This window comes from Procambarus clarkii, chromosome 92 (assembly GCF_040958095.1).
Source record: "Procambarus clarkii isolate CNS0578487 chromosome 92, FALCON_Pclarkii_2.0, whole genome shotgun sequence".
In the NCBI taxonomy this organism is placed as follows: domain Eukaryota; kingdom Metazoa; phylum Arthropoda; class Malacostraca; order Decapoda; family Cambaridae; genus Procambarus; species Procambarus clarkii.
Window position 1 is genome coordinate 14,584,261 of NC_091241.1, and position 12,019 is coordinate 14,596,279.

General features: G+C 38.8%; 1 protein-coding gene across 1 annotated transcript; it reads left to right on the plus strand.

Moving 5' to 3' along the window:
• The first annotated feature begins 3,351 nt into the window (after positions 1–3,351).
• On the plus strand, positions 3,352–11,438 carry LOC123775010 (heat shock cognate 70 kDa protein). Its single transcript, XM_045769739.2, has 2 exons — positions 3,352–3,648; positions 9,308–11,438. Exon 2 carries the CDS (start codon positions 9,318–9,320, stop codon positions 11,280–11,282), a length of 1,965 nt encoding a protein of 654 aa, XP_045625695.1. The 5' UTR covers positions 3,352–3,648; positions 9,308–9,317; the 3' UTR covers positions 11,283–11,438.
• The last annotated feature ends 581 nt before the right edge of the window (positions 11,439–12,019 follow it).

Sequence of the window (12,019 nt, forward strand, 5' to 3'; positions counted from 1 at the left end):
TGTGTGTGTGTGTGTGTGTGTGTGTGTGTGTGTGTGTGTGTGTGTGTGTGTGTGTGTGTGTTTAGGGGGTTGAATGTGTGGGTAGGTATATACGTGTAGGAATGATGAAGGTAGCGGGGCGAGCGTCTCCCATACACACCGCCCCATCTATAATTATAACCTGCCACTCTAAGAATCTGCCTTACGCCATCGCTGGCAATGGTGTCTTTCTTACCTTTATGTGACATATCTCTGTTGAGCTCCGCAGCCTTCTGCAGCGGGTGTTGTCACGGCGGGCGTGACGTCAGAGCCGTTGATAAGCTTGCCTTACGCGTGTGAGACAAACACCACCCCTTAATCCAACTTGGCGGCTCTGTTGTAAACCTCTACATTTCTGCTGCTCATTTTTATCCAATAAATTATTTTTCAATTATAAAAGCATTTCCAATTGGAACATAATTGAATCTGCTTTAATACCGATTACAAAATCATGTCATTTGAACATTAGTAGTGGTTTGTTAGATCCATTTTTGATTGATCAGTTAAAGGGCGATTTGGGTAGGATCATTCTTTGTTTTGTATTATTTATTTATACAAGAGTTCGTACATTCCATCACAGCACACCGCTCCTGTGGCAGGTAAGTCCACTATGGGCTCACCATAGCCCGTGCTACTTGCCCCGCTCCTGCGCCAGGTAAGTTACGGGCTCACCATAGCCCGTGCTACTTGGAACTTGTTCCGAGTAGCTGAATCTATAACAACAACAACATCGTACATTCTAGTACAGCCACAGTACGCATAGCGTTTTGGGCAAGTCCTAATTTTTCCCGGAATACGACCCGCCAAATCGTTTAACAAGTACCCATTCACTGCTGGGTGAACAGAGGCTACTGATAAGGATTAGCGCCCAGTAAATCCTCCCCGGCCAGGATACGAACCCAGACCAAAGCGCTGGGCGAGTATTGTTTTACCACTGCTCCCACTGCCAATTGATACACATTTATGTCACTAATACTTTATTAATATTCCATTAAAGACATTGTACCTCACCTCGGCTCTGTAGATATATAGGCAGCTCACCTGCCTATATATCTACACCCACTGAATTGTAAATATATCCTTCTGAAGATGTATTATTAAATACGAAATTATCTAAGGAAATTAGATACTTTCGTATATATATATATATATATATATATATATATATATATATATATATATATATATATGGCATTGTCAGACCACGGAGGAAGAATTGAAACAGGAATTTCATTAAGTACTTTTGTATTTAGTAATGCATCTTCAGAAGGAATCATTCCTTCATTCCTTTTGAAGATGTATTATTAAATACGAAAGTACCTAAGAAAAATCCTCTTTCAATTCTTCCTTCGTGGTCTGACAGGAATATATCCGCGACCGCTTTGTCATGGGTTCGTATCCTGGCCGGGGAGGATTTACTGGGCTCAAATCCTTAACTCTGTTTAACGCAACAGTAAAATGTGTACTTGGTTGTAACAAAGATTCTTCGTGGGGGTCGTATTCCAGGGACCTGCCCGAAACGCTACGCGTACTAGTGGCTGTACAAGAATGTAACAACTTGTATATATCTAAAAAAAAATTATTGTTTTTTGTATGTATATACATATTTTTGTTTATCATCCAGGATCGTTATGCCGTAGTCGATAGTATAACCGTTTCAAATACTGACCATGTAAAGTTTTCCTGAACAAGGCGAGGATAGCTTGAATTTCCAGCATAAAGCTCATTAAACATGAATACATTTCCTACACGTTGCGGGGGATGTCCTTGAATTTCATCGACTCATGAGAAAGATGGGGAAAGATGAGTGAGGTCAGACGAATCCTGACCTCACTTGGATGAGGTCAGGATTCGGGATGGAACAGAGGTGGGGGAATGGAGCCCAACCACTTGAACGCCTACCTGCAGGAAGCGGCAGAGAGAGAGAGAGAGAGAGAGATAGAGAGAGAGAGAGAGATAGAGAGAGAGAGAGAGATAGAGAGAGAGAGAGAGATAGAGAGAGAGAGAGAGATAGAGAGAGAGAGAGAGATAGAGATAGAGAGATATAGAGAGATAGAGAGATATAGAGAGAGAGAGAGATAGAGAGAGAGAGAGATAGAGAGAGATAGAGAGATAGAGAGATAGAGAGATAGAGAGAGAGAGAGATAGATAGAGAGAGAGAGAGATAGAGAGAGAGAGAGATAGAGAGATAGAGAGAGAGAGAGATATAGAGAGAGAGAGAGATAGAGAGATAGAGAGATAGAGAGAGAGAGAGATAGAGAGATAGAGAGAGAGAGAGAGAGAGAGAGAGAGAGAGAGAGAGAAATGAGTTACAATCAGAATGTTGGATGTCTTTATAGATATAGTACACACTATGCCTAAAACCACGCACGCGTTTCGGGCAACCCGAAATAGTTAATGAAGCGTTTCTGTATTCTGGTGTTTGAACTGTGGTGCTCGATAGGCAGTCCTGATTTCAGGCCTGTGTCGCACATTGCTTCGTGAAACAACAATTGTTTTGAGCGCGTATACGTGTTAGGGGTGACTATCACAAGAAGATTAACGTTTGTCAACTCCTAAGTTACGTTATCTTGTGGGTGCAAAATGGGGAACCTTTTAAGAACAGTACTGCGTCTATAATAAACAAGCCTTACTGTTTACAATTAATAACGTAAGAAAAAGTTCTCGTATAGTACAGATGGCTTCATTTTCTACTCGCAATCAGATATCCCGGGTTTGATTCCCGGTCGGGACAGAAATGGTTGGGCACGTTTCCTTTCCTCTAATCCTCCTATTCACCTTTAGTAGTAAATAGATATGTGGGTGATAGGCAACTGTTGTGGAGAGGGGTGAGGGAAGCTCGATACAGGCTTCCTTTCCCCGACAAAACTAATCTTTATTACAAGAATTACATGAAAATACAGGAGAATTATTGCCCAGGTTCATTCATCTATGCCCCCTCCTTCATACTGTAATTTGGAATAATGCCTTTCAACGCAGAAATGGAAAACATGTATTGAGAACTATGCCTCTGAAACGCAAGCAAAGCTAACTGCCATTGTTATGGCGTTAAGATTCCTTGAACGAAACACTAATGGTACAGTGTTGTGCACTGATTCAAAAGCAGCGCTACAGAGCCTAGTGATACCCTAGTGTGTTGCTTTCAGTGGAGCTAATGGCCAGTGTGCAGAATATCTAAATATAACAATAGTTAAACGTTATTGCTGTTATACTGTGTAATAGGGTGGGTGGAGGTGTATAGGGCGCCATGTGGTGGGTTCCCGAGGACTGGGATCCCACGTGGCCGGTGGTGTGGCCACACCGTCAGTGTTGGCAGCCCTGAGACGCCACACCCGGCCACAGTGCTCCAACTTCCCGCCAGATTGTAGCCAATGAGCGCACGAGGAGGGTTCGCGGGCGCGCCAATCGTAACAGGTGACTGGTCGTGTTTCCCAAGACCATTGGCCAACGCGGGACTACGTCACTAGAGGTTCTAGAACATTCCCGGGAGTAGGAGGGTGACGTAGCATCCGGGAGGGTGGCGGAGAGTGGCGCGCCGGCCAGGGCTCATACCAGCCGAGACCAGCAGGAAGTACGCACACGGTCACTCCCACCCACCGCACACCATATATTGCTGATATTTATCTTACAGTAAGTTTATTGGTCTTGGTTGTTAGTCGGGTAAACGTATTTGGATGGGAGGTTTGCAAGGGCAACGTTTTTGGTGTTTGGAAGACGTTTAGGAACGTTCATTGACTCTGGTGTTGGTGAGGTAGCGGGGCTGTAGCGTGTACCTAAACCTTCCCCGGGTGTATTGATCCACCGGGTATTCCACTGCACTCTTGTATGTAAAAGTTTAGTTTTCTCTTGCGCTGATAACACCCTAATTTATTTTTTTTTGTTTTTACATAAATGCGATATGGTGCAATCCCTAGTTCGTGTAACTTTCTGTAAGTTTTTATTGATCATAAGGGCTATTAAATATTTTAAAATATCACTATTTTCCGTATCTGTGGTTTCTAGACAGATTAATTTAGGTCATATGTTCTATTTGCTCTAGAAATAACGTTTCTTGATGTTTATCTTCATTGCCTCTTATTCAGATGAGGGCTTTGTTTTAGTTTCTTTGAAATGGTTTCTCCATTTAATTATTAGTGGTAAAATAATTCCTAAAATTTACTTGTATGTATTAAAGCGGGTCCCTGGCCCGTGGCCTCGGGTTCCGTCTATCCAGACAAAGGCCTTCCACTTCCTCACGTCCACTAATGTTAGTGCTTTTTAACGTCATTGGTATTTTGACTATAACCTCTAGAATGTTGCGTTGTATCAACCAACCCCAAATTTTCTGCAGAAACCGGATTATTCCGAATAGTGTTGCAATATTTTTACTTCGTACTCGTTTTTTTTATATAATGGCGCGTCCCCTCGCACCACATGGATAATTATCTTAGATTTTTGTGATGGTCTTTTAAGCCTATTACGGTTTCAACAGTAGGCTTCTTGTAAACTGGAAAGAACTTACCAAAACGGAGAACAGTATAAAGCTATTGCATTATAAATTAATGGTTTGGTGAAATCTTAAGGTCTGCTCAAGAATTTCTTTGGTGTCAAATTCTATTAGGATGCTATATCGAATTTCATATTTCACGTTTTGATAAGTCTTGACCTAGCCTAACCATACCATTGATAGGGAGTAGCTAGTTGCACTAATTGTTTTGGTTTTGATTACATTAACAGTATAAACTCTGACCTAACCTACAGAAGAAATTACTTTATTGAAAAGAACTTTCAAATGTATGCTTGAAAATTTCTGGGTGTTTGCAACTTCTAAAATTCAGTTCATCCCTTTAAATGTATTATACAAGTACAACTGCAGAAGGCCTATTGCCCCAAATGTTGCAGCTACAGTATTTTTTTATTTGCTATATACAAATTCTTGTCATGAAACTAACCAGTCCTCAGGGTTGGTACCCTTACAATCTCATCAAAACCACCACATGATTAATGGTACTATATACTCCCTATACATGGTTAGGTAAGGCTAAATTGGTGTATTATCAGAGTTTATCATATTTTAAACCATTAATTTATAATGCAAGGGTTATTATTTACCTCTTAAAAATACTTTGTTCAGGATAAAGGTTTATTTGTTAGTTTACCAATACTTATGGGAACTGTAACTTGCTTTCAGATTGCAAGTGTAACTATCCAGGTGGTGAGGGGGGGGGGGATTGGTGTCTAATTCACTTAATGCCAAGAATGGCCTGCTTAAAATGCAGTGATCCTGCCAGTTTCTTTGCCTGGTAATTTATTCAAAATCTGAAATTGTATTTCTCCAGTTTTTTTTAGCAAGTATATCATTGTTCTATTTTATTCCAATTTAAAGACCTTGGTTTGTATGCTTTTTATATATAGTATATACATTAAGTGCTATAAAAGTAAAATAATGTTTTTCTGCACATTATCCCAACCATTTTAAGACTGCTGTGCTTCTTAAGTTACATTCAATGTACTTTGTCTAAGGAGTTTGGCATCATTTCTTTCCTCCTTCCTATACCAAATCTATCCTAGTATGTCTTCTAAATGCTGTATAATCATAATGGGCTAAATGCTGTATAATCATAATGGGTTAGTGCCTTCTGATAATTGCATGTCAAGCTCTTCCACTATCATTCAATTGGAAACATTTTGGGAAATGTTAATTTGATTGTAAATTACAACTAACCCATGTAAAACTTAAAATTTATTAATTTTTAAAGATTTAAAACTTTGCTATTGTTATCCATTGCATTCAATTTTCCAATAAGGTTCTTTAGTCCTTTGGTTATCCATTTGGGTGCCTTTGTTATTTAACCTAATTTGTCATACTATATTCTTTGGCTTTACAAAGTGGGTTTTAAATACAGTATTTTGAATATACATTGTAATCCATTTTTATAGGGTAGCCAAATTTATTTTCATATATTATCTAACCTACCCCTTACTTAGCAATATGCTTTATAAGAATCTGGTAGCACAAGTTTTTCATTGTTAAATTGGATTTCCCAGTGATTATTCCATAGCTCTAGTTTCTGCTGTCGTTTATATTCACCCCCATTATATTGAGGACCTGGTGGCTGAGTGGACATCCCTTGAGGTTTGTAGTCCTAAGGGTCCAGGTTTCATCCCTGGTGGAGGTGGATACAAATGGGCAGTTTCTTTCACCCTGATGCTTCTATTCACTTAGCAGTAAATAGGTACCTGGGAGTTAGTTGCTACGGGCTGCTTCATGGGGATGTGATAAAATTAGTATTAAGGACTTTCCCCAAACTATGCGTGCTAGTGTGTAATATATATATATATATATAATTCAAATGGCTAATGCGTTATGCGTGGTTTCCTCCGAGGCTATGGGTCCCCCTTCTTCCAGCTAGAGGTGGTACTCCCTTCCCTAATTATATATATATATATATATATATATAATTATATTTATATTTATACTTATATTTTGGTAGCAGTCTTTCCTGTAAACCATATATTATTAAATATGACAAAAAGTAAGATTAATAATTCTAACACGAATTTTCACCATTTGTTTTTCACTGTCGATGGTAATTGGAAAAATCATTACTCCAAAATTTATTTTTATTTCTAGTCTGATGCAACACTTGAACGTGTTTCGTAATAACTTGTTACATTTTCAGACTATTTTACACACAACTATAACCTGCAAACACTAAACAGATTTCTTACTATGCTATAATTCAAATGGCTTTTCATTTTATATACCTGCATTTGGGTGAGGCGATATGTTACAACAGTTTTGGATGAGGTGAAGAAACTTTCAACACAAGACAGAACACGAAACAATGGGTATAATATTGGGTAAGTTAAAGGGAAGAATGGAAGTAACTGCAAAGGGCTTATTGGCCCGTATTTCTTGATGGTTCTATATTGGTGCGGAGTCTTGAGGTGGGTAGAATATAGTTGTGCATTAATTGGCTGTAATAATTAATCCGCACCAATATAGAAGCATCAAGAAATACGGGCCAATAGTAACTTTGCAGCTACTTCCATTCTTCCCTTTGACTTGCCCAATATTATACCCATTGTTTCGTGTTCTGTCTTGTGTTGAAAGTTTCTTTACCTCATCCAAAACTGTTGTAACATCACCTCACCCAAATGCAGGTATATAAAATAAAATTCTGTTTGAATTATAGCATAGTAAGAAATCTGTTTAGTGTTTGCAGGTTATAGTTGTGTGTGTGTAAAATACTTTGAAAATGTAATAAGTTATTTTGAAACGCGTTAAGTGTCGCGTCAGACTAGAAATAAAAAGGAATTTTGGAGAACTGATTTTTTAAATTACCATCGACAGTGAAAAGAAACATAATAAATATTTTATATATATATATATATATATATATATATATATATATATATATATATATATATTAGTATATATATATATTAGTATATTTTGGTAGCAGTCTTTCCTGTAGACATATATTATTAAATATGACCGAAAAAGTAAGATTAATAATTCTAACACGAATTTTCTCAATCTTTCGTACATTACGCTTCACTGTTGGAGGTAAATCAAAAATCACTTCTCCAAAATTCATTTTTATTTCTAGTCTGACGCGACACGGGCGCGTTTCGTAAAACTTATTACATTTTCAAAGACTTCACAAATACACAACTGATTAGAACGTATCTCTGATTTTATATCTACATTTGAGTGAGGTGGTAAGGGTGATGTGGCATTAACACAAGACAGAACAGGAGGGGATATTAATAGGGTATTAAAAGTATCAACACAAGACAGAACAGAAACAATGGGTATTGAATAGAAGTGTTTGTAGAAAGCCTATTGGTCCATATTTCTTGATGCTTCTATATTGGAGCGGAGTCTTGAGGTGGGTAGAATATAGTTGTGCAATAATTGGCTGTTGATTGCTGGTGTTGACTTCTTGATGTGTAGTGCCTCGTCAAGCCGCCTGCGAGGCACTACACATCAAGAAGTCAACACCAGCAATCAACAGCCAATTATTGCACAACTATATTCTACCCACCTCAAGACTCCGCTCCAATATAGAAGCATCAAGAAATATGGACCAATAGGCTTTCTACAAACACTTTTATTCAATACCCATTGTTTCTGTTCTGTCTTGTGTTGATACTTTTAATACCCTATTAATATCCCCTCCTGTTCTGTCTTGTGTTAATGCCACATCACCCTTACCACCTCACTCAAATGTAGATATAAAATCAGAGATACGTTCTAATCAGTTGTGTATTTGTGAAGTCTTTGAAAATGTAATAAGTTTTACGAAACGCGCCCGTGTCGCGTCAGACTAGAAATAAAAATGAATTTTGGAGAAGTGATTTTTGATTTACCTCCAACAGTGAAGCGTAATGTACGAAAGATTGAGAAAATTCGTGTTAGAATTATTAATCTTACTTTTTCGGTCATATTTAATAATATATATATATATATAATATACACCATTAAATACTTTGTATGCTGTATTGTAGTTGTTGCCCGATTCATAATTATGGCAGTACACCATTATTGAGGACTGATGCCAGAGAATAACCAAAATTGCCATAACCTCTTATACTCTTATTTTCCCTGCAGAGGTTTCAGTAGTTGCAAATTTGTTTTAGGAAAAAACACCTTGTACTGGTACTGGGTCAGTACAGTAATAAGTTTTATTACAATTACCTCTCGAGGATCAAATGAATTAGTGGATTACAGGGCCTGTGAAAACTTGATAAATTAAAACAAAATTAAATGTGTAAACCAGATTTTTTAGCATTAATAAACTAATGTAATAAAAATTTAAAGACGTACAATTTTTGTAAAATCGGAGCATGCGTACATAGGATTTTAATTAATAGAACTAAAATGTGTGCACATTGGTCCAGTGATGTAGATTTGAACATTCAACATTCATCATGCAAATAAGTACATGCTGTACTTATGTGCATGCACTGCACTTGATTTATATTTTGTAATATAAATCTGGAAACTCGCGACAAATTATCATGAATAATAGTGTGCACTCTGCCATTCATCTTCAAATTTCTCGACAATAAGGGACATCACAATATTACACGTTTTGAATGTTTTGTAGCTTGGGCTATAGGCATTAATGCATTTAAATTGGTGCCAGTTTAGTATGAATTTATTAGTATTTTATAGCGACTACCATTTTGTTCCCTTTTGATAACCAGTTTGTCTGCTTTAATATTTTGTGTATTTTAAGGTTTGTGTAATCAGGCATGGTTATACTATAGTATACTAAAAATTAATTTTCTTTTTCAGAAACGCAAAAATGGCTAAAACTACTGCAGTTGGTATCGATTTGGGAACTACCTACTCCTGTGTGGGCGTGTTCCAGCATGGCAAGGTTGAAATCATCGCCAACGACCAGGGCAACAGAACAACGCCCTCCTATGTGGCATTCACAGACACAGAACGCCTCATTGGTGATGCGGCAAAAAACCAGGTGGCCATGAATCCAAACAACACAGTATTTGATGCAAAGAGATTAATTGGTAGGAAGTTTGATGATCACAATGTCCAGGCTGATATGAAACATTGGCCATTCGACGTCATCAATGATAACACAAAGCCAAAGATTCAAGTAAATTACAAAGGGGACGTTAAGACTTTCTACCCAGAAGAAATTTCCTCAATGGTGCTAATCAAAATGAAGGAAACTGCTGAAGCATACTTGGGAACTACAGTGAAGGATGCAGTTGTAACCGTGCCAGCGTACTTCAATGATTCTCAGCGCCAGGCTACCAAGGACGCTGGAACCATCTCTGGTCTCAATGTGCTGCGTATCATTAATGAACCCACCGCCGCTGCCATCGCTTATGGTCTCGACAAGAAAGTTGGTGGTGAGCGCAATGTACTCATTTTCGATCTTGGCGGTGGTACTTTTGATGTGTCCATCTTGACCATCGAGGATGGCATCTTCGAAGTAAAGTCGACTGCTGGTGACACTCATTTGGGTGGTGAAGACTTTGACAACCGTATGGTAAACCACTTCATTCAAGAGTTCAAGCGCAAGTACAAGAAAGATCCAACTGAAAACAAACGTGCCCTTCGCCGACTTCGTACTGCTTGTGAACGTGCGAAGCGCACTTTATCGTCCTCGACTCAGGCTAGTGTAGAAATAGATTCGTTGTTCGAGGGTATAGACTTCTACACCTCTATTACACGTGCGCGTTTCGAAGAGTTGTGCGCTGACTTGTTCCGTGGTACTCTAGAGCCTGTTGAGAAATCTCTTAGAGACGCAAAAATGGACAAAGCCCAGATTCATGATATAGTTCTTGTGGGAGGTTCTACTCGCATCCCAAAGATTCAGAAGCTTTTGCAAGATTTCTTCAATGGAAAGGAACTGAACAAGTCAATTAATCCAGATGAAGCTGTAGCGTATGGTGCAGCTGTTCAGGCTGCCATTCTTTGTGGAGATAAGTCTGAAGCTGTTCAGGACTTGCTCCTACTGGATGTCACTCCTCTCTCCTTGGGTATTGAAACTGCTGGGGGAGTGATGACTGCTCTAATTAAACGCAACACCACCATTCCAACAAAGCAGACTCAGACTTTCACCACTTACTCTGATAACCAGCCAGGCGTGCTTATTCAGGTTTACGAGGGAGAACGTGCTATGACCAAGGACAACAACCTTCTCGGGAAGTTTGAACTAACTGGCATCCCTCCAGCACCTCGAGGTGTTCCTCAGATTGAAGTCACCTTCGATATTGATGCCAATGGTATTCTTAATGTGTCTGCTGTTGACAAGAGCACTGGCAAGGAAAACAAGATTACTATCACCAACGATAAGGGTCGCTTGAGTAAAGAGGAAATCGAACGTATGGTTCAAGATGCAGAGAAATATAAGGCTGAAGATGAGAAGCAGAGAGATCGTATTTCTTCCAAGAACTCTCTAGAATCCTACTGCTTCAATATGAAATCTACCGTTGAAGAAGAAAAGTTTAAGGACAAGGTTTCTGAAGAGGACCGTAACAAGATAATGGAAGCCTGCAATGATGCAATCAAGTGGTTAGATGCAAACCAGCTTGGTGAGAAGGAAGAGTACGAGCACAAGCAGAAGGAAATAGAGCAAGTTTGCAACCCAATCATCACAAAGATGTACCAGGCAGCTGGAGGTGCTCCTGGCGGCATGCCCGGTGGTATGCCTGGTGGTTTCCCTGGTGCCCCTGGCGCGGGTACGGGTGCTGCTCCTGGCAGTGGCGGCTCTGGACCTACCATCGAAGAAGTGGATTAAATTCTGGCTGTCTAGCTCAGATTTGTCTACCTATACAGTCGACCTACACTAGTCCAACCATTCCATACAAATCAAATGTATTTCCGTGACCAAGGAATACATCATTTTCGTAGAATCATTCCATAATTTGCGAAAATAAAGGAGATTGAGTTATAATTTGTTTTTTTTTATCTTTGTACACCTTATATCATGTTGCTAATCCTGGTTTCCAGCTATGGGACCATTGGAAAATGTCATAATCACCCGGTAAACAGTATGTACGCTAATCTGTTAAAATTATCAATTGACATCAGTTTCATGGACTAATCTCATTCCAATACCTGAACCTAGCCAACTTGTTTTTCGTCCCATCTATGACAGTTGCCTGTGTAACGACTTTATCTGCATGTTTAGTTTTGACACATTAGTAAGTGTTCACAACTTTTGTCATCAGCAGTACCAAAATTCGTCGTTACATACAAATAATCCTAAGTTGCATATTTCTGAAATTACATTTATAACCTTGTAATTAACACTGAAAACTTAAGTTGTTTAATAGACTAGTAATTGCAAAAGTGGACTGAAAAAACTAATAGCTTGTCAATAGGCTTAACTTACAAATACTTGGAAATCTGTCCCTTATATCTTTGCTGCAATTAAGGGCAGGACTATTAGGCTCTACCTGCTGTAAGGTAAAGAGCCTGTAGTACATGTAAATGCTTAAATACCCGAAATATTTTAGCGCATACAGGATTAAA